The 24,372-nt window shown below is 62.3% G+C and overlaps 5 protein-coding genes across 18 annotated transcripts; 2 read left to right on the top strand and 3 right to left on the bottom strand.

The window, feature by feature from the left end:
* Positions 1-37: 37 nt before the first annotated feature.
* On the bottom strand, positions 38-2,186 carry LOC147186527 (ADP-ribosylation factor 4). Its single transcript, XM_086103600.1, has 6 exons — positions 1,967-2,186; positions 1,625-1,705; positions 1,278-1,387; positions 680-751; positions 482-607; positions 38-404 (listed from the first exon to the last, which is right to left on the bottom strand). Exons 1-6 carry the CDS (start codon positions 2,031-2,033, stop codon positions 318-320), a joined length of 543 nt encoding a protein of 180 aa, XP_085959726.1. The 5' UTR covers positions 2,034-2,186; the 3' UTR covers positions 38-317.
* A 143-nt stretch (positions 2,187-2,329) lies between these two features.
* Positions 2,330-5,472, top strand: gcc1 (GRIP and coiled-coil domain containing 1). Of its 2 annotated transcripts, none has more exons than XM_086103605.1 (3): positions 2,330-3,827; positions 3,910-4,302; positions 4,554-5,472. In XM_086103605.1, exons 1-3 carry the CDS (start codon positions 2,919-2,921, stop codon positions 5,358-5,360), a joined length of 2,109 nt encoding a protein of 702 aa, XP_085959731.1. In that variant the 5' UTR covers positions 2,330-2,918; the 3' UTR covers positions 5,361-5,472. The 2 variants fall into 2 exon arrangements, with proteins under 2 accessions (XP_085959731.1, XP_085959732.1); XM_086103606.1 differs by having other exon boundaries at positions 2,330-3,872; positions 3,925-4,302.
* Positions 5,113-11,030, bottom strand: dennd6b (DENN/MADD domain containing 6B). 3 transcript variants are annotated; one of them, XM_086103593.1, is made up of 20 exons: positions 10,825-11,030; positions 10,477-10,751; positions 9,946-9,984; positions 9,821-9,863; positions 9,358-9,467; positions 9,199-9,279; positions 8,665-8,846; positions 8,497-8,576; positions 8,365-8,424; positions 7,942-8,012; positions 7,571-7,857; positions 7,398-7,495; positions 7,253-7,318; positions 7,112-7,176; positions 6,944-7,033; positions 6,806-6,859; positions 6,639-6,748; positions 6,476-6,578; positions 6,320-6,394; positions 5,113-5,722 (listed from the first exon to the last, which is right to left on the bottom strand). In XM_086103593.1, exons 2-20 carry the CDS (start codon positions 10,591-10,593, stop codon positions 5,600-5,602), a joined length of 1,854 nt encoding a protein of 617 aa, XP_085959719.1. In that variant the 5' UTR covers positions 10,594-10,751; positions 10,825-11,030; the 3' UTR covers positions 5,113-5,599. The 3 variants fall into 3 exon arrangements, with proteins under 3 accessions (XP_085959719.1, XP_085959720.1, XP_085959721.1); XM_086103594.1 differs by having other exon boundaries at positions 7,571-7,666; positions 7,735-8,012; positions 8,665-8,770; XM_086103595.1 differs by lacking the exons at positions 10,477-10,751; positions 10,825-11,030 and having other exon boundaries at positions 8,665-8,770; positions 9,946-10,468.
* Positions 11,031-11,079: 49 nt separating this feature from the next.
* lta4h (leukotriene A4 hydrolase) lies at positions 11,080-15,145 on the top strand. Its single transcript, XM_086103582.1, has 19 exons — positions 11,080-11,291; positions 11,769-11,899; positions 11,959-12,079; positions 12,196-12,264; positions 12,357-12,461; positions 12,860-12,912; positions 12,972-13,044; positions 13,113-13,253; positions 13,323-13,346; positions 13,419-13,489; positions 13,567-13,678; positions 13,746-13,890; positions 13,974-14,077; positions 14,155-14,225; positions 14,311-14,365; positions 14,445-14,540; positions 14,618-14,700; positions 14,768-14,872; positions 14,940-15,145. Exons 1-19 carry the CDS (start codon positions 11,142-11,144, stop codon positions 15,064-15,066), a joined length of 1,836 nt encoding a protein of 611 aa, XP_085959708.1. The 5' UTR covers positions 11,080-11,141; the 3' UTR covers positions 15,067-15,145.
* A 115-nt stretch (positions 15,146-15,260) lies between these two features.
* LOC147186523 (protein-methionine sulfoxide oxidase mical3b-like) lies at positions 15,261-24,295 on the bottom strand. Of its 11 annotated transcripts, XM_086103577.1 has the most exons (30): positions 23,901-24,279; positions 23,378-23,771; positions 23,026-23,233; positions 22,839-22,955; positions 22,638-22,739; positions 22,414-22,569; positions 21,961-22,061; positions 21,553-21,810; positions 21,372-21,487; positions 21,180-21,303; positions 21,025-21,097; positions 20,806-20,953; positions 20,487-20,683; positions 20,084-20,184; positions 19,971-20,009; positions 19,625-19,891; positions 19,377-19,536; positions 18,911-19,029; positions 18,597-18,654; positions 18,381-18,501; positions 18,169-18,323; positions 17,744-18,094; positions 17,493-17,584; positions 17,364-17,438; positions 17,236-17,289; positions 16,935-17,168; positions 16,377-16,669; positions 16,235-16,308; positions 15,514-15,721; positions 15,261-15,417 (listed from the first exon to the last, which is right to left on the bottom strand). In XM_086103577.1, the coding sequence occupies exons 1-30, from the start codon at positions 23,903-23,905 to the stop codon at positions 15,363-15,365; spliced, it is 4,455 nt and encodes a 1,484-aa protein (XP_085959703.1). In that variant the 5' UTR covers positions 23,906-24,279; the 3' UTR covers positions 15,261-15,362. The 11 variants fall into 11 exon arrangements, 10 of the variants coding, with proteins under 10 accessions (XP_085959703.1, XP_085959702.1, XP_085959701.1 ...); XM_086103576.1 differs by having other exon boundaries at positions 22,638-22,955; positions 23,901-24,280; XM_086103575.1 differs by having other exon boundaries at positions 21,553-22,061.
* Between the last annotated feature and the right edge of the window lie 77 nt (positions 24,296-24,372).

Here is a 24,372-nt window from a genome sequence, read left to right as displayed (position 1 = left end):
ATCATCAATAAAAGAAGCCATTTGCTCAGCCGACTCCTCAAAGAAAAAACAAACCGTTCACCTTTATTGCATTTCACAACAATGACGAGGCTGCGCCGCGACGGCTGCGAGCCGCGCTCCTCTCCGACCGTCCCGTCACATGACTCGGACTAAAAACATGCGTAGGAAAACAAACGCCAGGAGAGACGGACGAGAGTCTGAGAAGTTGCCTCCTGCCGACACGTTTATAATTTAAAAAAAAAAAAAGAAGAAGAACCAGTCCTGTGAAATTCCACGCCTCCCTTCCCTCCCGTCACTTTGGGTTTGCCGCACGCCGTCTAGTGCTTGGCGAGCTCGTTGGACAGCCAGTCGAGGCCCTCGTAGAGCCCCGTCCCCTGAGTGGCGCAGGTGGCCTGCACGTACCACTGAGCGCGGGCGGAGGAGAGAGTGAGACGGGCTCTCAAAGCGGCGGACGGCGAGCGGGCGACCGAGCCATACGTACGGTGCGGCTGCGCATGTCGTTCAGGCCCAGTCTCTTGGTGAGCTCGCTGGCAGCCATGGCGTTGGGAAGATCCTGCTTGTTGGCAAACACCAGCAGCACGGCGTCCTTCAGGTCGTCCTCCTGGACCTGCGCACACCGCGGCGGCGTCGCTCACAAAGATCGGCTGGTCGCGTCGGCCCGCCCCTCGGGCTCACTCACCATCTTTGAAAGCTCCTCGGCCGATTCCGCGATTCGCTCTTGGTCGTTGCTGTCCACCACGAAGATCAGACCCTGCCGGTGCAAAGGACCCGTTAGGACACGGCCGCCCAACACGCGTTCGCACGTCGATTCCCGAGCGTCAAAATCACCACGTACGCTTGACGGCGCCAAAAAAACAATCGGCGCCGCGACTACGAAGACATCGCGAGGTCCCGTCGAGTACTGCGGCGCCGCGCGCGAAGCCGAGAGAAAGCCCGCGGGAAAGAAGGGAGTCTGAGCCCAATGTCCGGGTCCGGCGCATCCCCGGTAGGCTTTTTACCCGCTCCGAGCGGAAGGGCCGCAAAGCGAGATGCTCACCTCAACACGAGTGTCGCGACCCGCTTTCGTGCGCTTCAGTGAGCGGCGGCGGCCGATTATCGCACTGCAAAGCGTCGTGACGGGCGGCGGCCGTCCCGGCTCGCAGACGCCCTTCAAAGGCGACGGCGTGTTCGGGGGATTTGTCCCAACGGTGTCGGAAACGGGTCGGACCGACAATGGGAAATGCGCCGCGCGTTTGATATCTCCCCCCGAAAGCTTCATGTGCACGTGTGCGTCCAACCTGTGTGTTCTGGAAGTAGTGTCTCCAGAGAGGTCGAATCTTGTCCTGGCCGCCGACATCCCAAACGGTGAAGCAGATGTTCTTGTATTCCACCGTCTCCACGTTGAAGCCTGAAAGAGGACAAAACCCGGACGTCACCGAGTGGCCTTTCGCCACCTCGCAAGGGCAAGCTGGCGTCCATCTCCGCCGACCGAGGCCGAGAGGCAAGACCGGCCCCCAGCCAATCACGGGGCAAAAAAGCACACTCGGACACCGAACGGAGCATTTCGTGCCCCGCTTCTTTTTTGAACGGTGGAGACAGAGCGATCGATCGAGGAAAGGTGATGACGTCAGGCTCGCTCGCTTACCGATGGTGGGAATGGTGGTGACGACCTCCCCCAGCTTGAGTTTGTACAAAATGGTGGTTTTGCCAGCTGCGTCCAAGCCCACTGTCGCGCAACAAAAGACACACGGCAGTCAGCCAAACCTTCCGGTTGAAACACGAACCCGCCAAAAGAACGGCACGTTCCACAACGGTGACGGCTGGTTCTGTGGCACGACGGAGGCCCGCTGCGACCTGCTTGAATCGGGGCGGGGGGAAGAACGTACGAAACCCAAAAGACGCATTCAAAGGAGCACAAGTGGCGCCGGCTTGGAAGCGTAACAGCTCGCCAGCTAGCGAGTTGTTAGCTCGGTTGAGCTCGTCTCACCCATCAGGATTCTCATCTGCTTCTTGCCGAAGAGCCTGGCAAACATCGTCGAGATCGTCAGCCCCATTTTGTCGAGAGGGTGTTCTCGTCCGAGATGAGATGAGCGCTCCTCGCGTTCGGCGTCGGGGAATGGTCCAACCGGGAGGCCGAAGCTCGTGCCTCTTGTTTCTCTTCTTCTTTTTCCTCCTCCTCCTCGGTGCCACGTCCAGGCCAACGCGGAACAAATTACGTCACGACGGTGGGAAAACTTTATTTCAACGTGCGGGAGACACACTTGGCGTCGTCCAAAACACGATTATAAACAAGCTCGCCCAGTCACCACAAATGACCCCAACGTCACATTAATCTTTTGGGGTCATGACATGTTAAAAAAGAACAAACAAGCAAATTTGAGGTGCACTAAATGTGAAATTCGCGCGACGTCGCCCACTTCCGGCTCAAGACAACATGGCGGCCGTCGGTGACTTGTAAACATCGGCATTCGGATTTCTGCTTTGAAATAGGCGAATTCAAACATCGCTTGTTTAAATGCAAGACGATCCATGTCTGCCGAGGTAAGGACGGGATAATTGGCCGCGTTTAACTTCAAAGTCCCTCATTGGAGTTGAACTCGCATTTCGTATGAGACGGACAATTTTAGAAGCACGTGTCCCATTTGAAAAGGTGAGGCCAGCAATATCATTCGGATCTTTGAGACGATTCCAATCATTTAAGTGTCAGGTGACCGCCAAATAATCCAAAAAGTTCTACTTCTGGGTCATCGTCGTCGCGGGTACTGTGGCGGGAAGATAGATAACGCGGAAAACGCCGCGTTTCTCTTCCACATCTTTGGAAAGCGACAAGCCCGCTTCTTTTGCTCGTCACACGCTGCCTTCATCCTCGCAGCAGTCCGGCGGTGACCTCGGCATAGCTGAGACGGCTCCGGTCTGATCACCTGGAGGTCAGTCAAGTCATGGAGAAGTTTGGAATGAGTTTCGGGGGAGGTCCCAGCAGAAAGGAGCTGTTGGAAACGGTCGAGTCCCAGAAGAAGCAGCTCGCACAGTACCAGAGCCGCTTCAAGGATGTGGTCCAAGCGTACAAGAGTTTGATGAAGGAAAAGGAGGCCCTGGAGGCCAGTCTGAAAGTCTTGAGCACGTCGCAGTTTGCAGATGTGAACCGCTGCGAGCGGGCCGCCCTCCTTCAGGATCGCGGGGACGGCGCGCCGGCGGGCAAGGACGCCACGGAGGAAGATGCGGCGAGTACTTGCGGGTTCGAAGCCGGCGGCGTCGCGGCCGCTGGCGACGGGCGAGCGGAACGCGGAGAGCTTGAGTTGAAGGCCCAAGTGGGCACGCTCGCCGGCGCCCTGGCCACCGTGACGCAAGAGAAGTCGCGCATGGAGGCCAGCTTCCAGGCCGATAAGCGCCAACTCAAGCGGGAAGTGGACGACCTGCGGGAGCGCCTCGTCGCAACGAGTGCGCGGCAGCAGGCCGAGGTCCGCGGCCTCCAGATGCAGCTGGCGGAGAGCCGCGCTCGCGTCATCACGCAGCAGCACGAGCGCGAGCGGGAACAAAGCGACCAGCTGCAGCAGCTGCAAGAGCTGCAGAAGATCCTGCAGCAGGAACGAGACCTGCGACGGGACGCGGAGCTCCGCCTCCACGAGGCCAACGCCAGCGGTCTTGCGGCGGCGCACGCCGCCGACCGCCAGGTTGAGCCGGAGGCGCTCTTGAGGCGGGCCGGCGAGGAGCGTGATCAGCTGAGGCGGAAGCCGCGGTCGGCGGAGGAGGAACGAGACGAAGCGGATCCCGGGCTGGAGCTTCTCCAGCAGGAGCTGAGCCAGCTCAAGAGGAGCCTCCAGGACCAGATCTGCAACCACAACCGCAAGGTAGGACTCGGACTGCTCTCGGCGAAAGCCGAGGTCCTCTCACGCGTTGGAGCAGAATAACGTCGGGCGCGTGTGCGCGCAGCTGTGTCAGGAGGAGGCGCGTGCCCACGCCGCGGAACTCCGGGTGGGCGGTCTGGAGCAGCGGGTGTCTGAGCTCTCGGACCTTCTGGGTTCTTGCGAGAAGGCGAGGCAGCGAGAGCACCAGGCGGCTCAGAGACTTCGGGAACGGGTGGCGCAGTTGGACGCCGAGAATCAAACGCCGGCCTCGAGCGGGTCCGCGCATGACCCCGGCCCGGACGACTCCCAGCTGGACACGACGGCCCTGAAGGACAAGTTGGAGAAGGTGAAGAAGTTGCTGCTGCTGGCCGCTCAGAGGAACCCGCCGAGCGAGCCGGAACCCGTCCAAGACGCCGCGGGTCACGAGGAGCTGCGGCGGCTAAAGGACGAGTTGGAGCGCTACAAGCTACGGGCCAAGGTACGCGCGAAGCACTTGGAGCCAAATCCTGGCGGGATTTGAACACTCCCGCGTTCAAGCTCGTCCGGCGTAGCGCCGGAATATCGGACGCGTGCTGAAAACGGCCCGAAGGAAATGCCCTCGAGAACGCCGCAACTCTCGGGGGACACGTCGCGAGTAACATCCTTGTTCTACCGGCACGCTAGAGCCGCGAGGAAAGCGAGTGCGCGGACCTTAAGCCGGCTAACGTATTCCCGCGTCTTTCCGTGCAGGCGGCCTCCAAGAAAAGCCACGCCGACGGCAGCCACGCGTCCCGCGAGCTGGAGGAGGCCCGCGAGCAGTTGGCCGACCTGCGGGAGAAGTACGTCGGCTTGCGCGTGGAGAGCGACGAGTCGGCGGCCGCTCAGCGCCAAGCGCTGCAGCAACAGCAGCGGCGCGCGGCGGAGCTGCTGCGCCGCCAGCGACAGGAAGCCGAGCGCAAGCGGGCGACTCACCGCGACGAGCTGATGCGTCTGGAAGCCGAGCTGCACAAACAGCGGGAGAGGACGGTGGCGCTCCTGGACGAAAAGGACCGGGAGATGGAGCTCCTGCGAGTCTCCGCCCCCAGCTCCCTCTCTGCGCCAGGAGTGACGGAGGAGGAGGAGGAGGAGGAGCGTCAGGCGGACGGCCCGGGACGAGCCCTGCGGCGGGCCGCGCCGGGCGAGCCGGCGCCGCTCCTGTACGCCGAGCAGCTGGCCCGAAAGGAAGTGGAGACGGCGGGCCTGAGGCGGCAGAAGCGCCAGCTGGAGGACGACGTCCACCGGCTGCACCGCAAACTGGCGGCCGGCGCCCAACGCCACGACGACGAAAGCCGCGCGCTGCGGGCGCAGCTGGACGAGCTGATCCGCGAGCAGAAGCGGGAGGGCTCCGACGTGGAGTACCTGAAGAACGTCATCTACAGGTTCCTGACGCTGCCCGACGCCGGCGGCAGGCGGCAGACGCTCAACGCCATCCTCGGCATCCTTCACTTCAGTCCGCAGGAGAAACAGTCGGTCCTCAGGCAGCAGGGGGCGCCGTGGTGGAGCGGCCACAAAAGATGACCGGCGTCCCATGTGGACATTTGCTTTCCCGAAGGAACCCGTTGCCTTGTTCTTTTCTTTGCACTCCGCACCGCCATGCCGACCATTGCAATAAATGCTCAATTGTCACTAATCAAGGGTGACGGGATCATTTTGTCTGGGGAGGGGGGGGGGGGGGGGGGGCGCCAGCTCGTAGAAACAAAACGTCCGCAATCGCACGTCAACGTTCACTGACCTGACGTGCGCGTGCTCCACGCGCGTCACTGCGCGTGGAGCACAACTTGCAGCTCTTTGGGCAGCGAGCTCACGATGGACCCGATCAGCGATTCCAGCCTGCGGACGAGGTCGGCCGTCGGCCGCAGCTGCCGCCTTCCGGCTCTCGTCTGAAAAAGCAGGCACGCGTTGGCGCGGCTTGGTTCCGACGCCGAGCTTTTCCATCCTTTCCTTTGTTGTTTGGAGCAGGCGTCACCATGCGGCGGCGGCGGCGGCTTCAAGCGGTCGGCCGGCTCCTACGCCCGCCGTCGGATGGCTAAGACTGTCCGACCGCTCGGATCAAAACGCGGGCAACCTTCTGAGCGCACGGCCGAGCTTTGGCGATTGCGCATTGCCTCGCCGCCGGATGAAGCGAACCGTGTTCAAGTCAACTTCATTGTCAAATGTGCAGCGCGCAGAGGACAATTCTTTCCTCTCAATCACAGGAGAGGGGGAGGTACGTTGCCGGCGGACGACCTCGGACTCTGCCACCTGCGACGAGGAAGCGGAAATTGAAACGTTTCCTCGCCACCGCGTGGGCCGGCCCAAACAAACGCCGAGCATGTTGCGCTTCCGGCCGCAGTTCACGCCGAGGCTGACGGGGCCTCGGAATAAGCAAAGGCGGAGTTGCAAACGCCCATGTGCCGCCGATTTTGAGCCTGCGATTTGATGCAACTCGTGCGCTCGGGCACCGCCGCCGTTGACGCATTTTTCTGGCCGGGGCTCACCAATTTCTCTCGCAGCTTCACGACCAAGTCGACAATCTCCACTTCAGACTTGTCGCGAGTCCATCCCGGCAGGTCCTGCGGGACGCGCGGCGCACGGCTGTCAGCGCGGGGGCGGGATGCAAAGTCCGGTTATGACGACGCGCGCCATCTCCTCACGGCCTCGCAGATGACCTCCAGGTGGAGACTCTCCAGTTTGCCGGTCATCTCTCGGAGACGGCGGCGGTACCAGCCGTCGAAATTGGGGGACTTGAAGAACCTCCTGCGGACGGCACGTGAGCGAAAGTCACTTGCGGCGGGGCGAGCGGCGCGACGGCCGTACCTGTACAGTCCCGTCCAATCGCCTCGCGGCGCCGAGGTCGGCCGAGGGCCGTCGCGCTCCAGCGCCGACATGAACTCTTCCTGAGCGAAGGGCCGAATTTGCGGGGGCGTCTGCACAAAGTCCCGGATGAGCGCGCGGCCAGATGGGAGCGGCGCGCTCGCGCTCACCTTCCAGGGCGTCACGGACCTCCTCGGCGGCATCAGGCCGGCCATGTAGCGCTCCTGAACAAAGGGCGAGGCGGCGCGGCATAAGCGCCGAGCGTTGGCGAAACGGGATGCGACGGAGCGCTCGGGCGGCGCTCTTACCAGCGGGTCGATGAAGCTGTGAGTCAGCTCTGAAAAGTGTCTCCTCAAGATGGCGCTCTGCACCTCGGAAGGCCGCCGCCTCTGAACGCCCTGCCGAGAAAGGCGAGGGCGCCGCTGGCTTGGTTTTGCGGCCGAGCGTGGGCCCTCGGGCCGGCCGGCAGCTCTCACCTTCAGCAGTCGCTTGACGAGGACCTCGTCTTTGAGCAGGAAGCTCTCGTAGGCCGTGAACACGCCTGCGCGATGGCCACAGCGGGACTCAGCGCTCGCGCGCGGAAAGGCTCGCGCGCAAAAAGCCCCGCGCACACGCACCTGGTTTGCCGTCGAGCGTCTTGAGTTTGGCCAACTTCTTGATCTTGAGCTGCTTCGGGACGTCACCTGACGACGGAACGCCACGGCGGCCCACCTTAGGAGGAGCGCGGACGGACGGGCGGGCGGGAGCGGCGGGCGCCATCACCTGACGTTGTCGCGTTCTCTCCCAGTCGCAGCACGTGAGGCCAGTTGTGGAAGGTCTTGATGAAGAAGGGGTTGGTCACGCCCAGGATCACGTTGGGCCTGAGGGGGGGAACAGCGCGAGCCGGCTCGGGTACCCGCGGGGGAGGCCGAGGGCACCCGGGCGCTCGTACTCACGGCGCCTGCGTCCTGGTGGCGTATTCTCGGAATTCGCCGTCGTGGACGGTGAAGTACGGACGGAAATCGCAGCAGAACTTGAGCGGGGCGATGGAGCTGCGGTCGCGCCGGGTGACACGGGTGAGGCGGTTACCGCCACGACCCCAACGCTCGGGGTAGCGTACCTGACGAGCGCCAAGACGGTTTCCGAGGAGGCGGCCGGAGACGGCGCCATGACCACCACGGGCTCGCCCAGCAAGGCCAGTTCCCACAACGTCTGCAGATGGATCAGGACTGACCGGAAACAGCTGGACACATCAAAAGGTCGGCGGGCGGATGAGGTCGCCGGCGAAAGCCGAGCGCTCGGACGAGAAACGGGAAGCCCGAGCCACCTGAAGAGGTCCGGCTCGTGGACGGAAGGCAGCGCAGTGGGCCCGGGCGCCGCGCGGCCGCGCGTCGCCATCTGCAAGCAGAGAGAATTCGGAGCGGACGACGGAAGGCGGGACGGGGCCGCGGCTCGCAAGCGCACAGCCGGGCTCCGACGCGGCGGGACTTTTTCGCCGGCCAAAATGGCGACGGGCCGCTCGCCTCGCAGAGCCCGCTTATTTTGCTGCGTGGCGATGCGACTTGAAAAACGCTTTTGAATAGCGCGGCGGACGGGGATCGAAATCTTTCCGAGAATCATGACGAGCGGCCTTCTTTTGGACGTCACGCCGATGCAAACCGCCCTCGCCGCTTTTGACAACCTTTCCTTGGAACGCCAAATGTTCGTCTTTCAAGCAAAGCGTATCTCAAAGGTCATTTGTTTCCCCGACCTCCTTGGGAGAGGCGCTGAGCGGACTTCCCGCTTTGTCCTTCTGGCACGGAATTTGGACCTGAGGACAAAAATACATTCAGCCGGGGACTGGAAAGCACCGCCAAAATAAAAGCCCGTGCGCTGGCCTCACCTGTAGCACCGCACCTAAGAGCGGGAGGTTCAAGGTCAGTCCGGCGGCGAGGAAAGGCCACTGGTCCATCTGCTTGCACACTGCAGGCCCGAATACAAATGTCTGATCCTCCTCCTCCTCCTCATCATCATCATCATCACGATGATCGCCGCGCGCGCGTGATCTCACCCGCTTCCAGGCAGGGCTGTGACTTGTGGAAAAAGTCCGGCGCGACGATGCGCAGCACGGAGTAGAAGAGCTGAACGAAAGGGAGCCGCGACAGCAGAACCAAAGACTGCAACAAAGGCACGTCGCCGTGATCGAGTCACGTCGCTCGCCGCCGCCGCCTTCTTCCGGCCACAGTTTGACACCTTCCCAAAATGCACTCTTTGCACAATTAAATGGCCAAAGCAACAAACAAACGCTTTCCAGAGTGATTTTGTACATTGCTCAAACAATATTTCGCAGCCCTCCACCCTGACAAAGTCGGCCTCCTTCAGAACGTCGATCGATCACCATTTGGGGTATCGGATGTCACGTAAAGAAAGAAAAAATCTCCTTCCACATTTCTTGACGCAAATCAAGTATTCCAACCTCAAGTGTGGCATTCGACATTTCAACAATCTCGTCAAGTCCACAAGCTTTGGGTTCGGCCTTCACGCGCACACACCCTCCCTCCTCTCCCCTTTTTTCATTTGGAGTCACTGTGCGGCGCCAGCTCACCTTCTGGAAGTATCCTCGCTTGACCGACGGGTCCTTGACTTGTCGGAAGTAAACGTAACCATAGAAGTGTGACGCTTCGCTCTGAGGAGGGACAAAGTGGACCGTTTTTTGCAAGTGATGCTTACTTCTCTCTTTGGTTTCTCACCCGGCGACGGTTACCTGCAGGGCGGCGGGGGCGTCCTTGTTGTATCGCTCGTCGCGCAGTCGGGAATGTCTGCGACCGACAGACTGACGCATCCTGAAGCTGAACCGAGTGTCCCCGATGCAACCTGGGGATCGAACCGAGATCATCGTCGTCATGCATTTCGGTGCCCTTCTGACCGCACAAGGACATAAAAAAAATCCACAAACTGGCACACGGATTCTTTTCTGAACACCGAAAGGTCACAAAGCTACACAATCCGCAAATATCCTGCCAAATTGAAGGCTAGTAACTTCGTTTTATCTCGGTTGTTCGTTTTTCACCGACGCGCCCAAAGCCACGTCCCCTCCGCTCCGCACGGCTCTCCCGCAAGAAGAGACCGAGCGGCGGGTGAGGGTTTGAACCCGCGTCAGCCTGGAAATGACGATGCCAATGTCACGTTTGGCATCGAGTCTGTTCGAATGGAGGCCCGGCGTTTACCTGAGTGCGAGTCCGGGAAGGAAAGGTAGCACAGGCTGCTTTTCTGATGGCGAAATAAGCAATCAATCAATCAATCAATCAGCGATTGGCTTCCTTCCGGCACAAGTGCACAGCCGCCGACTCACCTCCTTCTCGGTCAACTTGACATCCGGAGGGTAAATCAGCTGCAAAGAAAACAAAAGTCCTTTTACCGGCCAAACCTATCATGACGCTGGCTGTTTGAGGCTCAATTTGTTCGTCGCAAAAGGAAAGCGCCCCCACGTTGAGTATTTTGGGGAGCGATCTCCCTCTTCACCACGTAAAACGCCCCCTCCTCCCCCTCCTCGGCTCGGAAACGTTTGAAACAACATTCGGCAAGCCTCCTCGCCGCCCATCTTTAAAACTCTCATGTATTCTTTGGCATTTCACTCAGCGCGACTCAGATTTGCTCTTGGTTTTGCTGTTCGGCGCTTTCTACCGCCTTTGCTAGCGATTTGCTGCTTTACTGTCGTATACGTTAGCTGCTCCGTGCGCAGCACTTTGCGTGCAGCGACGGTTGTTGGGAAGTGCTCGAGAAATACACTTGAGTTGAGCCAAGACCCAAGGCGCAGTTCTCATTGGCGCCTCCGCACGACGAGTACGAGTCATGCTAAGGATGCTAAGCTAACTGCCCGAACCTCGATGGCTTGGCCGAGCTCCAGGTCAAAGGTGACCACACACGCGCACTCGAGCCACGACGAGAAGCGGGCCCACGGACGGCGCCGCTCCACTTCTTCCAAGTCCACCGGGTTCATGACGACCGGGCGAGCGAGCGAGTCCGGACCGCACCGGTCCCGACTCCCAAGGCGAGACGAAGACGGGCAGTCCGAGGCGACGTGGCGCCCCCCGCTGGAGACAACGCGCAACCGCAACAGCGGCGGACACCTTCGACTCGAATATTTTAATGCTGAACCTGCAAAGAAAAGCATCCGTTAAAAATATGAATTCGTTAATTTAGCACGGTTAGCAGTGACCACGTGAAATACCTTTTTCCGTTTCAATAAATATGATCACTTAATCTGAAGTATTACAACTGAGCAGGTGCGCTATATTTTTGTGAAAATAAACTCCTTCAAAGCGTTTTAACCTCGACTGGCCCGCGTGTTCGTTTGAACAGAGACAACCCCCCCCCCCAAAAAAAATGTGAAACGTTGCCCTCGAGCCGGAGTTGTCGGTGATACGTCGGTTTGTTTTAGTTTGAAAAGCCGTCGGGCGGATGTCCGCGTTTCGGCTTATAAAAAGGCGGTCTCACCGAGCGGTGGGTTCACGTTCCATCGAGAAGGCGGACAAACTCGTATCCAGCATGTCCGCAGATCCGTCCTCGTTCGCTTCCGCCGCCAAGTGCGTGAGCCGCCACCTCAACTTGAGCCTGCACGTCGACTTCGAAAGTCGCGCGATCCGAGGGAAGGTGGCCATCACGGTGGAGGTCCTGGAGGAGCGCTTGTCATCGCTGGTAAACGTCGCGTCCGGCTCTTGTTAGCCTGCGGGCTAGCCAATAGGAGATAACACTTTATTGGCCTGAACTTTGACGGGCTTTTGACACGAGGTCATTTTTCGAGCTCAAAAGCTTGAAATGACATTTTTAAACAGACTCGTGGTCAAAAGAAATCCTTTTCAATCAGAGTCCCAAGCTACAAGTATGTGTAATAGATTTGTAATAAATACATAAGTCAATATTTTGGTTATTTATGATCAAATGACAATGAAATATAACCACTTGAAAATGTATATTGGTTATTTTAATGCATTTCCTTTAGCGACGGGACTCGGATGAGTCGACATGAAATCGATTGAAAAAAAAATAAAAAAATAGTATTTAAAATATATTTTTTTGAGGGTGCAACTGCCACTCGAAGCCGACATTTTTTTTTCAACTTTGGGAACGCGAGAGGAGTTTCCATTTGCCTTTGTTTTTCGGAATCCGCCGCAGACTTTGGACACCCGAGACCTGACGATCGTCTCCGTGGACGCCAACGGGCAGGCGGCCCGCTTTACGATGGGCCCTCGGCACAGCTTTAAGGGGACGCCGCTGGAGATCACGCTGCCCTTTGACCTTTCCAGGTGAGCCCCCGCCTCCGCCGGAGGAATCGGTCACGCGCTGACGATTGAGCTGCGATCAGAGGTCAGCACGTGATCGTGGAGGTGACTTACCGGACCGGGCCCGCCGCGCCGGCGCTGCAGTGGCTGACGCCCCAGCAGACGGCGGGAAAGAAGCAGCCGTACCTCTTCAGTCAGTGCCAGGTGAGCCGCGGGCCGTCGGGCATTGCTCCATCGCGCCGGCTTCGCTTCCCCCTTGCCGTCGGCTCTTGCGACTTAACCGCCGTCCGGCTTCCCGTTTTGTCACGGTTGCCCAACAGGCTCATCACTGCAGGAGCATGCTGCCTTGCCAGGACACGCCAGCCATCAAACACACGTACTACGCCCAGGTCGGCACGCGTGCCCGCACCCGCCGACGAGTGACGAGCGGACTGAAAAAGTGTCAGAGACGTGCGATGGTGTGCGTGCGTCTCCCTGGCAGGTGTCGGTGCCCAAAGACTTGGTGGCGGCCATGAGCGCCCTACGCGACGGTCAGGACGCGGACCCGCAGGACGCCAATCGCGTGATCTACCGCTTCAGACAGAACGTAGGCCAGCATGGCGACCGCGGCGCTCCCGCTCCTCCTCGGCTTCTTACGGCACAAGCCGCGACGGCGGCGGTGCCTTGCGTCTAAAGTGCCGCGCGACAATGGCCCGAATCATTTGCTTCCGCCGAAACCGACGCAAACGGCCTCGACATCCGTTGCGGCCCCGGCCGCCTGAAGTCAAGGGAGGCCCTCGCAAATTTCTTTCCAAAACGTGTCGTCGGCATGCTCTTGCCAGTCAAATCAATATTCGGAGCGTTTCCCCGCTCCAATCGATCAGTCGTCGCCGATGCAATCTTTGCGGAACGGCAGAAAGTGGCCTCTGTAAATTCGAAGCGGCTGCATTCTTGTGACTTGTGAGTGTTTTTTTTTTTTTTTTTTTCCCCTCCCCGTGAGCTCAGGTGGCCATGCCATCCTACCTGATCGCCTTGGTCGTGGGCGCTCTGGAGAGCAGGTATGCCGTGGGGCTCGGCGCTCACCCGCTGACGTGCCGCTGACGTGCGCTTCTTTTAGGCAGATCGGGCCCCGCTCCAGAGTCTGGTCCGAGGCGGAGTACGTGGACCGAGCGGCCTTTGAGTTCTCCGAGGTGCGTTGCCCGCCCGCCCGCCCGCCCGCGCGCCGCCCGCACGCAACTCTGTCGCTCACGCTCTGCAGACGGAGGCCATGTTGAAGACGGCAGAGGAGCTGGCCGGACCCTACGTTTGGGGGAGCTACGACATCTTGGTGCTGCCGCCGTCGTTTCCCTACGGCGGCATGGAAAATCCTTGCCTCACCTTTGCCACACCCACGCTGCTGGTGAGCGAGCGCCCGCGGCGCGGCGCGCGCACTCGATGGCGTGTTTTGACATGTTGACCTTGCGCGCAGGCTGGAGACAAGTCCCTGTCCAACGTAAGCGGATGGCACGTCCCGCCGAGTCGCGGGGAAAGGCGTTGACGCGGTCCTTCCTCCTCCTCCCGTCAGGTGATCGCTCACGAGATCTCGCACAGCTGGACGGGGAACCTGGTGACCAACGCCACCTGGGAACACTTTTGGTAAGGCGCTCCGTCGCCCGCTTGGACGCCACTCATCTCAGAGGCCTTGCGTTTTGCGTTTTGGGCTTTGCGCGCAGGCTGAACGAGGGTCACACGGTGTACCTGGAGCGGATGATCGGCGGTCACCTGGAGGGGGAGCCCTTCCGGCAGTTCAAGGCCATGGGCGGCTGGAAGGATCTGCAGGACTCGGTGAGAAGCCGAGCGAGCGCTCCTCGGACGCCGGCGCCGTCCTCACGCCTTTTGTGTCGCGGCGCAGGTGAGCACCTTCGGAGCCCAAAACCCTCTGACCAACCTGGTCCCGAGTCTGCGAGACGTGGACCCGGACGACGCCTTCTCCTCCGTCCCGTACGAGAAGGGCTTTGCTCTTCTCTACCACCTGGAGAGCCTGCTGGGCGGTCCCGGTAACGCAGGGCCTCGCCGCCTCCCGCGCCGCCCGCTGTCCTCGCCGTCGTCTGGAGTCGTGCCGTTTGCTTGTCTCCTTCAGAAGTCTTCATGGGCTTCGTCAAGTCCTACATCCAGATGTTTGCCTACAGGAGCGTCACCACGGCGCAGTGGAAGGACTTCCTGTTTGCCTATTTCAAAGACAAGGTGAGGGGCGGGGGCGGGCCGCGCGTCTTTCCGCCGCGAGGCGCGCTCCACGCACACGGCTGCCGCTCGCTTGTCAGGTGGACGTCCTGAAGGAGGTGGACTGGGACGCGTGGATGTTCACGCCCGGGATGCCGCCCGTCAAACCCGCGTGAGGAGCCGCGGGGGGGGGGGTTTTGCGAGGCGAGCGCCGCGCCGGACCCGACTCGACTCGCGACTGACTCTTCTCCTTTCAGCTACGACACCGCCCTCGCCGACGCCTGCATCGCTCTTTGTCGCCGATGGATCCAGGCGAGACTCGGGCGGCGCCGCGTCGCGTCTTTGCGGTTTGGACGCGCCGCTCACGCCGCCGTTGCGCTTCCCTCTGCAGGCCACGGAGCGAGACCTGAGTGGCTTCGGCGCGTCGGATGTGGCCGAGTTGTCGTCCCACCAGCTGGTCGAGTTCTTGGCCCTTCTTCTTCAGGAGGTAAGGCGGGGCGAGGGCTTCCCGAGACGGCGGCGTCCGTACCGAGCGGGGCTTTCGGTGCCGGCTGCTCTTTTTAGGAGGCGCTCCCTTTGAGCCACGTGAAGAGGATGCAGGAGGCGTACGATCTCGACGCCCGCATGAACTCGGAGGTCCGCTTCAGGTGGGCGCCGGCCCGTCGGTCGGTCGGTTCCGAGCCGGCCGGCCGTGACGGTCCGCTGCGTGCGCAGGTGGCTGCGACTGTGCGTGCGGTCCCGGTGGGAGGAGGCGGTCCCCGCGGCGCTGCGAATGGCCACGGAGCAGGGCAGGATGAAGTTCACGCGCCCCCTCTTCAGGTAGCGCGGGCGCTTCGCTTCGGGCTCGGACGCCGCCTTGCGGCCACCTTGCGCTTTGCTCCCGCAGGGAGGTCTTTGGCTTCGACGAGTACCGAGAGGAAGCCGTGCGAGTGTTCCTGGCTCATCGCGCCGCCATGCACCCGGTGACCTGCGGGCTGGTCGCCAAAGACCTGAAGGTGTCGGCCGACCAGTAGGACGCGGACGGGCGCGCCCGTCGCCCCAAAAACCATCACGGCACGGAAGGCAAAATTAAAAAAAAGGTCCCGTGTGAAATGCGCCGCTTTCTTCATTTCCGTGAGCATGTTCCTGTTTTTTGGGGGGGGGTGACGCCACTCGAGGCGATGCGCAACTCGCCGCACGTGTCGCAAAAAGATTTGCACAGCCGAGCGACGAGAGAGACTTTTTAATGCGTTCGAGTTGACACGTTCACAAGAATAGCCGCAGATGGGGCGAGAGGCGGCGCCGGTCCAGCTCACCAGCCAGCCAATCATCACGACGCAGATTCAGCCCGGATTCTTTTTGGCCCGGCAAAGCGGGTTGCGGCTCTTTGTGAAGAGGCAGCCGGTTTTGGGGGAAGGTCAAAATGGGGGGTGTGACAACTTTTTCTTCTTGGAGAAGGAAGGGGCAACGCTCGCGGTCACCTGGCACATCCCGAAGTCCCCGAGCGCTGGCCGGCTCGGGTCCGGGTCCGGGTCCAGGCCCGTCCGAGCGCGGCGGCCCGGAGCGTTCCGTCTTGCGCTCGCAGCTCCTCCAGCAGAGGCACCAAAGCTTTCCTGCTCTCCACCACCTCCAGCATCTCCTCCAGGATGGCGCGCTCCTTCGCCAGCTCCCGCTCGCCCTTCAGGCGGTCTGCCGCAAGCAAGTCACGCTGCGTTTCAACGCATCCGTTTGCACTTGGACACGGGCAACGTTCGCCACGTGTCGCTCGCTTTTGGGTTGGTTTTTCAAAAAAAAAAAAAAAAAAAATACTGTTTGGACAACATTTTGGGTTGAGTGCCGCCGTTGCGCTCTCTCTCGGTCAATTGAGTATTTCATGGATTTGAACGCCTTTGCGTCGTTTTAAAAGCGGCTTTGTGAACTCGAGCCCCGTGACGAAGGGAGGGTCCTGCCTGCGGACAGGACGTGGCTTCCTTCACGGTTGGCTCGACCCCTCTCGAGCGGCGCGTTTCTTTTGAACGCCGAGGCCGTCGCGCGCCGCAGTTGTTTTTTTTTTTTTTTTTTTGCTCGCTTGCCTCGCGACGCAGGGAGGACAAGTCAAAAGTCGCCACGGGTTTGTCGGACGCCGCCGAGCGGCGGCGTCGTTCGAAGCCACGTCAAGAAATGAATGTCAAGCGGAGGGAGGCGGGGGCCGAGCCCACTCACCGTCCGGCGTCATCCTCTCTCGAAGCTCCCGCTGGAGTCGGCTCTGTCGGTCTTCCAGCTGCAGCTCCTGTGCGCTGAAGCCACAAAAGGTCAGAGGTCAGGGCCCCGGCGAGCGGACGGCCGGGCGTCGGGCCTCACGTACAATAGCATGAGCTCCGACTCGTATCGAACCAGGACGTTCTTCTGCTGGACCAAGCGGAACCAAAGCTGCATGAGGCTGTCGTCGTCGCCGTCGCCGCAAGCTCCTACGCCACACACACAGCACAGCACAGCACAGCACCCCCTTGATGTCTCTTTCCTGTCGTGCTCAGACACGCAATCGGGGCCCCCTCCCTTGCCTCGCTGTTGTCCTCTGAGACTCCTCTCCAGCGCGACCCCTCTGGCCTCCAGACGTCGCTGCTCCTCCTCCACCAGCTGCAGTTGCCTCTGGATCAGCTGGGGGGGGGGGGGGGGGAAGCCTCGCGTGATCGGGCTTCGTACTCATTCCTGACTTCCGAATCACGAGACGTTGATACCGCAGCCCTCGAAAACATTCCCGGCAAATCCCTTTGCGGTGATTCGGGAGAGGCGGCTGGTCGCCAATGAGCGCCAAGGCAGCACCCGCGCGGCGCGGCGCGTCCTTCCCGGCTCCGGCGTGGCCACAAAAGGCATTTTTGAAAATTTGTTTTGAGGGCTCCAAGCCGGTGGCGGCGGGACTCACCTGAGCTCGGTGCAGCCTCCCGAGTTGCCGGCGCTCGGCTCGCCCGCGGCCGCCCTTCCGAAGCGGACGCTCGGCCCGCCGAGACGGCCGGTCCGCGCGGAACAGGCTCTCCGGCACGCCGAGGCTGGACGGCTCCTCGGGGCGGACCAGGACGCCCGCCACCTCGGTGGCGGGGGACGAGCGTCCGTCCGAGGCGGCGGGGGGAGCCCGCTTTGGAAAACGTTCTCGCCAAAACTGAGAGGAGAAAAAAGACGTGGGCTCGGGCGGCGGCGCGCCGGTCGGCGTGCGCGCGCGTTCCTACCTTGCCGCCGGGAAACGCCGGCTTGAAGGCCAGCGCGTGAGGAACGTAGGCGGGCTAAGAAAAAGGAAAGCCATCAACATCCGAGACGGCTCGGGCGCCAAGTCGTCAGAGAGCGAAGCGAAGCGTACGTGCGGCGCCGCGTCCTGCCCTTTGACGCAGAGTCGCTCCAGCTGAGCCGCGATGTCGGCCGTCTCCAAACGCAGCTGCAAACGCCGACATTCAACGTCCAAACTTTCAACCCCCCCCCCCCCTCTTACGTCATCCCTGGGCTCCGGTGAGCATCTGCGCCGTGCCGTTGACCAGCTCGCGTCACTTTCGTCCATCGTACGGACGACGCCGGGGGCCTCCGCTTGGGGGTCGAGGGGGAGAAGAAAGAGGAAAAAACAAAAAGCCATGGGCAAGCGCAGGAATAACGACAGGGTGCCGACATCGACGACCAGCATGACGCCGCGGTGCCGACATCGTCTCCCACAAGCATGACGGGAAGGCGCCGGCGATGAGACGCTACCTCGTGGGTCGGCGTCTCTCCTCTTGGGCCCGTTCCTGGAAAACGCGGCCTTCCACAGAGCCCCGGCCCCGCCTCCTCGCGCTCGCCAGAAGCGCGGAGCCCGGAGCCGCGGGCGACGCTCTCCGGCTTCTTCCGGCCCCGCCCCCTCAACACGCTCCTCTCGCGGCGGGAGACGGTCCGGAGACGGCCAAGCTTCTCCCGCTCCGGAGCTTTCCCCGCCGACGGGCGCCCCGGTGGGCGGGGCTTCCTTCTCACGACGGGAGGGGGAGCGGGCGGAGGAGGCGGAGTCGACCTCGCTCGCGAAGGAGGCGGCGGAGGGCGTGCCGAGGAGGGCCGGAGTCTCGCCCCGATCTGCCGAGACCGGCCCCCGCTTGAAGAAATCGCCCTCGGTGACGAGCCGACGGCGGACTCGGGCGCCGACTGACCGTCACTGGATTCTTCCTCACTGACCGTCTCATCTTCCTCTTCGTCCGACTCACCGGCCATCGGCAGCGGGCGGCAACGTGGCGCTCTCTCCCACGCCGCCTCGCTCGTCCGCGAGGCCTCCGTCTCGGCCTCCGTCTCGGACCGGGCCTCGGAACTGAACGCGGACGGTTAGCTCGCGCCGGGACGCCCGAGCGCCAAAGTCGCCGCTCACCCGCAAGTCCCGTCATCTTTGTCTGCGCCGAGGTTGAAACGGGTCAAGATCTCCTCCGAGATCTCTTCGGCCTCGGCGTTGTCGTTCTCCAACTCGATTCGCTCTCGCGTCACTGAAAATCCTGTTTGCGGGCGCACGCGCGTTCACATCGAAGCACCCTGGCGGGGCGGGGCGGGGACGGGGGCTCGCAAGCCACGCCGCGTGACATCGGCTCACCTGACGAACGGCGACACTCTGTTGCCACGGAGACCGCAGAGTCTGCAGACGACGTCTGCGGAGATCACAGACAAACGTGGTCGTCAACGCGCCCCGTGGTGCTGGGGTCGCCACGACAACAACGGCCCAAAACAAACTCGTTCGTCTTTTAGGTTTTTTCTTTCCCCCCCCCCCCCCTCCCCCTCCAGGCTTCCGCACAGTTAAAATGCGGCCACGGGCTGTCGTTTGGGGTGGGCAGCTTGCGCGGGCCTTGTCCATCCGTTCCCATGGGGGGCCGTTCCTTCTTGAACCGTGACGTCAACACGGCCGCTTACGCGAGAGGTCCGCTGGGCCGGCGTTGGCTCGCGCGCCGTCATCAACTGCGTTGTCGGTTTCTTTGCAGGTGGACTGGCGCGGGTGGACGACTCGCACTGGTGCGCACAAGAAAACTTCCCTGGGGGGGCGGGGGGGGAGACATTTGTCAGCCATTCAGCTCAATTGCAATCATTTTGGAAAACAAGAAAAGCAGTTTGGTTTTGTTTTGTTCTTCAAATGACAACAACAACATCCAACGGACGGGCGAGTAAAAAAGCGAAAGGGAAAAGGTTGCGATCTCCTGCGGTCCCGAACGGTTGACTGACTTTCACGCCCCGGCAGACGACCGGCGGCGCGGCGTCTCTTGCTGCAAAATCGGCACATGGAAAGCGGCGGAAATGGAGAGGCACCCTCGTCGCCGCGGTGTTCATGAAGCCACGCCGCCTGACCTTTGACCGTACGCCACAAGCCCGCGCGCGTGCTTACCGCTGGCAGCGTGGAATCGGTAGGCGGCAATTCTGAGCGAGCCGCGACACGCGTGGCACACGAAGCAGCTCCGGTGGAAGAAAAGACCTTCGGCGCTCAGACGCTCCATGACGTAAACTTTTCGGTGGCAGAAGAAACACACGTCGCTGACGCACGCCGTCTGGATGCACACACACACGCGCGCGCGCCTCTCGTTGAGCGCCGACGGAGATTCCGGCGATGCTGCGAAAAGAGCGGCGTGTTCCTACAGGATCGTCGCCACCGGCGACTTCCCGGTCGAGGCGAACGTCCCGGCGCCGCCGGGCTGACGTACGCCGACTCTGATGCCCCAAAAACGGTACAAAAGCGTGACAAAGGCAAAGACGGACAGGCGGCGCTAATGTTTCGAAAAGAGGCGTGACCTCAGGAGGAGGAGGAGAGGCGTGACGCAGCTTGGCCTGCAGCAGGAGGGCCATGGAACGCACTCGGGAGCCGGGAGCCTTCGCGATGACGTGCTCCGGCGGCGGGTCCCGCGACTGAAGCGGAACAAAAGTCTCGTCGTCATGCGCGCGCAGCGCTAAACGGGAGGATGCTCTTTGGACGTGAGCGACTCACCCGCCGCCGCCGCCGTTCGCTGCGCGTCCTCTTCTTCTCCTGCGGAGCAAAGGCGGCGCGGCTCGAGGGGGGGTTTCGTCGCTCCAAAAAGCTTCGAGACGCCGTCCGCTTACCTTTGACCTTTGCCGACGCGGCAGGTCGAGTCCGAGTCTGCTGAGGAGGGAGGCCGGGGTCACCAGGGCGGCTCTGACCTCCGAACTCTGGGACAGCGAACCTGAAGGCGACACGCAAGCGCACCGGCCAACCCCGAGTAGCAAAGGGCCCTTTTTTGTCTCCGCTCTTTTCTGACGACGCCAACTCTCAAGCCCGCTTGACTTTGTCGAAACGGCCTCGCAAACCCCAACAAATCCTGCTCCCGGTCACTCGAAAATGGTTCTTTTTTTTTTTTTCCCCAGAACATTTCAGGCCGCGCTTGCTCTTTTCACTTTCACTCGAGTGACGGAGAGGAGTCGGCGCTTCCGCTTTTTTTTTTTGTTCTGCCCCCCCCCTTCCCTTTTTTTTGTTGGGGGGTCTTACCCAAAGAGGGCGGGGCATCTCGGAGCACCTGGTAGAGCTGGCTGAGGTAGACGACCATGGACAGCGCGTCGGGTTCTCCCGCGGACGTCATCTCTTCCACCGTCATCGGGGGCGAAATTCCCAATTCTCGCTCGCACACGTCAAACGCCAAGCGAACGTTTTCTTCCTCCGCCGCCGGGTTCAGGGAGTCAAAGTCTCTGGAGATGGACGAGGGCAAAACCGCCGTCGTTGCTTTGGTGTTTCAGATCGTCGACTCCGGCGAGCGGCCGGCGCTTATTTCAGCCAGATGAGGAAAGGACACGGGGGCGGCTTTGCTTACAGCAGCTGCGGCCTGTAGCTGTGAAGCAGGGCGCAGAGAGCCGCGCCGCTCTTCCACGAGGCGGTCAGGTCGCGGACGGCGACGCCCCGGTAGCCCGCCGTCCGCTGGCGACACCACGCCAGGAGCTGGTTGGACTCGGACAGCGACTCTTTTGGGGGCGACACGGCGACGGTGACGCCGACGCGCTCCGAGAGGACCGACGCCAATCGCTCCGCTCACCCGCCGTCCACGGCGGCGCTTCCGGCGCGTCGGCCGTTTGCGTCTTCTCTCCCGTGTCGATCAAGTGTCTCACCTGGACGGGAAGCGGACGGCGCCGAGCCGTTTTACGCCTCGATGGACTTTGCCGATACGCCGAGGCGCGACGCGACGCGTACTTGGTCGGGCGTGACGCTCGGACGGACGTTGGCGTAGCGGCTGGACGGCTCCAAGGAGTACAGGGAAAGCTTTTTCCGCATGTTGTCCGGCGTGGTCTGAGCCAACAAACGGTACACGCTCTCTCTGGACACAGACGGGCGGGTGGGCGAGCCAAGAAAGACGGGCGGGCGGGCGGGCGGACGGGAGCGCACCTCTCGGCGAGGATGTCCAGAGGCAAATCTCCTCGGCACCATCGACGGACCATCCAAGCCGCGTCGAGGGCGGCCAGGAAGCCGCGAGCCACGCCCGTTCCCGTCGGCCAGAAGGGCTGCGGGCGGACGGACGGACGCGTCAGCCGCCCGAGCCCCCGCGCGGCGTCGGCGCCCGGCTTACCTCCAGCAGGCTGTCCCCCACCAGCGCCACCAGCAGCCGGTACCCTCGGCGGCTCCGGACCATGGTGGCGTTCTCCGAGGCGCGCGCGGACGTGAAGTCGAACGCGGCCACGTCGGGCCGGCCGTGGTGGTTGACGGCAAAGTCCAGAGACGGCAGCCGGCCCTCGGTGGAGAAGTCGGCGGCCGTGCGGGCGAAGGCCTGCAGCGCCCGCTGGTCCAAGTTCGCCCGAGAGAGGAGCGGCTCGCTGTCCGCAAAGTCCTGCCAAAGGAAAGCACCGGAGAAAAAGCCGCGCCGGCCGCGCCGGGGGCTCGCGAAAGCGTCCCCGCAAGGGGGGGGGAAGGTTTTCCTGGCACGCCAAAAGGTCCGAGGAGCCCCGCTCGATTTCGCAAAAAGGATCGAGACGTTTACCTGCAAGATGACCCCCTTGTCCAGCAGGCAGCGTTTCGTGGCGGTCATGACAAAGTAGTGCGTGTCGTCTTTGTAGTACGCCAGGTTCTCCAGGTCGATGCCTGAAAGGTAAAGCGGCGACGACAAAAGGCGCGCGTCCGAGGGAGCCGAGGGCCGGAGGTCGACTCGAAAACGGGTTCCGCCGGCCGGCACTTTCAAACTCTCCGTCGAAGGCGCAACCAAATGTGCCGACACTTGAAATGCGGCCCCCACCCCCGACGAGGTCGACCTCGTCGACTCGCTGGCTCGGCGTGCCGTCGTGGCTTCGCCCAAAAGGTGACCCGACTCCCGGTCCTATCCCCGAATCCCTTGACGTGCCCAAATTGAGAACCGCTCCGATTCGGACGGCGGCGAAATGGAGGAAAGCCTTCCTTCCGAACGCGCGCGAGCCGGGCGTCCGGCAAAAGCTCTTACCGGTTTGCCGGCGCAGGTCCCGGAAGAACTGCTGGTTGAAGATGGACGCCACGCCGCCGATCTCCTCCACTTTGGCCTCGGCGCGAGTGTTTCGGTTTTTGAAATTGGCCGTGATGGCGATGGCCAGCTTCCCGCGGAACTCTTTACGGCGAAAACCTGCGGCGAGGACGGATTCTCAACGGCGCCGCGCGCCGCGTTTCCGCTGGCCGCGGCGGTCAACTCACCGGGCAAGGTGTTCCCGTGACCGCCCGCTCCCACGATGACGTCAAACTGCAGCCGATTGACGAGGTGGGACTTTGGCCGCGCCTCCAGCGTCCAGCCCACCTCTGGACCGACGAGTCCGCCGACATGCGGCGAAAGGCGAGAAGACAGGGTGGAGGCGGGGACGCGGCCGGCCCGACTCGCGGATGGACGGGGAGGCTCACCGCGCAGCCGCTGGTCGCTCGGCGGCTCCAGCACGCGCTTGAACTCCACGTTGACGTGAACTTCGACGCCGAGCAACAGCGCCACCTTGAGCAGAACCAGCTGAAGTTGCCGAATACCTGCGGGGGCGGGGGAAAGAGCTGACGCCCGGGCGCGGCCGACGCAAAGGCGGCGCGCTCGCTCGCTCACTGATGTGGTCGATGGAGCCGGCGCAGAACTTCCCGTAGAACTTCTTGGCGCCCAGCCCGCGCAGGTCGTGGATGGCGAAGGGCCAGAGGTGGAGCACGTTGTTCCTGGAGAAGGCGTCCCTCTTCTCCAGGACCACCACGCGAGCGCCCAGGAAGCTCAACTCCACCGCCGCGCGCAGGCCGCAGGGCCCCGCCCCGATCACCGCGCACTGGCCAACGGCGGGAGAGCGAGGTCAGGGATCCGGGCCGGCCCCGATTTCGACAAGAGGGATGCGGCGGGCCGACCCGCGGTCCCCGAGCGAGTATTTCGGGCGCGTGCGCTGCTGGCGTTCGCCCGCCGGCCCGTTGCGTACCGTGGCGTCGCGGCAGGCGCGGTTCTGCAGGTAGTCCTGGCGGGAAGCCCGGCGGTCCAGTTTGGTCCACAAGGCGTTGGCCTTCCAGTAACTGAGGCGCCGTTCGATGCGGCGGTAAAGCGGCCGCTCGGCGTCCGGGTCCGGGTCCGGGTCCAGGTCCAGGTGCTCGCACAGTTGGCGGAAGGAGAGCAGCGCCGCCCTGCAGGTGGACGCCGAAACAAACTCATCAAACAGCTCCTGAGCTTTTTCCGGGCGGGACTCGTCTCCCGTGGCAAAGCCGAGGACCGGGGGGAACCGCGGGAGGCCGTCGTCGGCGGGATGGGACGCCTCCTTCCCGGTGGGCGAAGGCGCGCCGCCGGCGCCCCGCGTGACCGCCGCCGCCACGTCCTCCAACCTTCAAAGGCACATTGGCACAAATTCATCACCGCGAACGCTCGATCGGTTTGAGAAAAGCTTTCCGGAGTGAAAACGAGCGCCAATGTAGCCGAGGTCAAGAAGAAAAAAAAAAAAAAAGTCTACTCACGCCATCGCGGCTGCCGGTCACCGTCTGGAAATCCGCTCGAATGGCACGCGCGCGCGCCGAGGTCAGCGCGGCGAGCGCGGTAATCCGTCTGAGTCAAGCGGCTTAAGATGAGCCGCCGGCTGTCTTGTCGCCGGCCGACGGCGGGATCGCCTCCGCTCGTTCGCGTCCGACCGGGGAAGGAAGCGGGCGGCATCCGCCTCCTCGTCCGGCAAAGGGCCCCGACAAGTGAGACGAAGCGGCCCCCGCCCGTCAACGGAGCCGGCGTGGGATTCGTCGCTTCTTCTGTTGGACGAGCGTCGAGCGAAGCCAGACCGGACTTGGCCGACGTCACGCGAGCGGCGACGAGACCGTCGGCCGCTTGCCCAGATCACGAAACCAGAGGCTTTTTTTTTGGGTGCCCCCCCCTCCACCCAATTCCCGGGCCGAGGGCGAGCGGCGCACGCAGCGGGAGGGACAAAGACGAGCGAAAGCA

The sequence above is a fragment of the Hippocampus guttulatus genome, chromosome 22, assembly GCF_054856545.1.
Source record: "Hippocampus guttulatus isolate MCC_2025c chromosome 22, RoL_Hgut_1.0, whole genome shotgun sequence".
In the NCBI taxonomy this organism is placed as follows: Eukaryota; Metazoa; Chordata; class Actinopteri; order Syngnathiformes; family Syngnathidae; genus Hippocampus; species Hippocampus guttulatus.
The sequence above is the reverse complement of the archived record's forward strand: the minus strand, read 5'-3'. Positions and strand labels throughout refer to the sequence as shown.

Excerpts from the sequence above, each read along its gene's own strand:
- lta4h (XM_086103582.1), top strand. The coding sequence starts at position 11,142 with ATGTCCGCAGATCCGTCCTCGTTCGCTTCCGCCGCCAAGTGCGTGAGC. Across the intron at positions 12,265-12,356 it reads AACACACGTACTACGCCCAG|GTGTCGGTGCCCAAAGACTT; the intron begins GTCGGCACGCGT and ends TCTCCCTGGCAG. Across the intron at positions 13,891-13,973 it reads GAGCCTGCTGGGCGGTCCCG|AAGTCTTCATGGGCTTCGTC; the intron begins GTAACGCAGGGC and ends TGTCTCCTTCAG.
- gcc1 (XM_086103606.1), top strand. The coding sequence starts at position 2,919 with ATGGAGAAGTTTGGAATGAGTTTCGGGGGAGGTCCCAGCAGAAAGGAG. Across the intron at positions 3,873-3,924 it reads AAGCCGAGGTCCTCTCACGC|GCGCGTGCCCACGCCGCGGA; the intron begins GTTGGAGCAGAA and ends TGTCAGGAGGAG. Across the intron at positions 4,303-4,553 it reads GCTACAAGCTACGGGCCAAG|GCGGCCTCCAAGAAAAGCCA; the intron begins GTACGCGCGAAG and ends CTTTCCGTGCAG.
- LOC147186523 (XM_086103567.1), bottom strand. Across the intron at positions 17,585-17,743 it reads GAGAGACGCCGACCCACGAG|CGGAGGCCCCCGGCGTCGTC; the intron begins GTAGCGTCTCAT and ends TCGACCCCCAAG. Across the intron at positions 17,439-17,492 it reads CACCGGAGCCCAGGGATGAC|CTGCGTTTGGAGACGGCCGA; the intron begins GTAAGAGGGGGG and ends CGGCGTTTGCAG.
- LOC147186527 (XM_086103600.1), bottom strand. The coding sequence starts at position 2,033 with ATGGGGCTGACGATCTCGACGATGTTTGCCAGGCTCTTCGGCAAGAAG. Across the intron at positions 1,388-1,624 it reads CACCACCATTCCCACCATCG|GCTTCAACGTGGAGACGGTG; the intron begins GTAAGCGAGCGA and ends GTCCTCTTTCAG. Across the intron at positions 405-481 it reads ACGACATGCGCAGCCGCACC|TGGTACGTGCAGGCCACCTG; the intron begins GTACGTATGGCT and ends GCCCGCGCTCAG.
- dennd6b (XM_086103593.1), bottom strand. The coding sequence starts at position 10,593 with ATGAACCCGGTGGACTTGGAAGAAGTGGAGCGGCGCCGTCCGTGGGCC. Across the intron at positions 9,280-9,357 it reads ACGCCCCCGCCGCCCTGCAG|AGCGAAGCGTCACACTTCTA; the intron begins GTAACCGTCGCC and ends GTCCCTCCTCAG. Across the intron at positions 7,858-7,941 it reads CACGAGCCGGACCTCTTCAG|CTGTTTCCGGTCAGTCCTGA; the intron begins GTGGCTCGGGCT and ends TGATGTGTCCAG.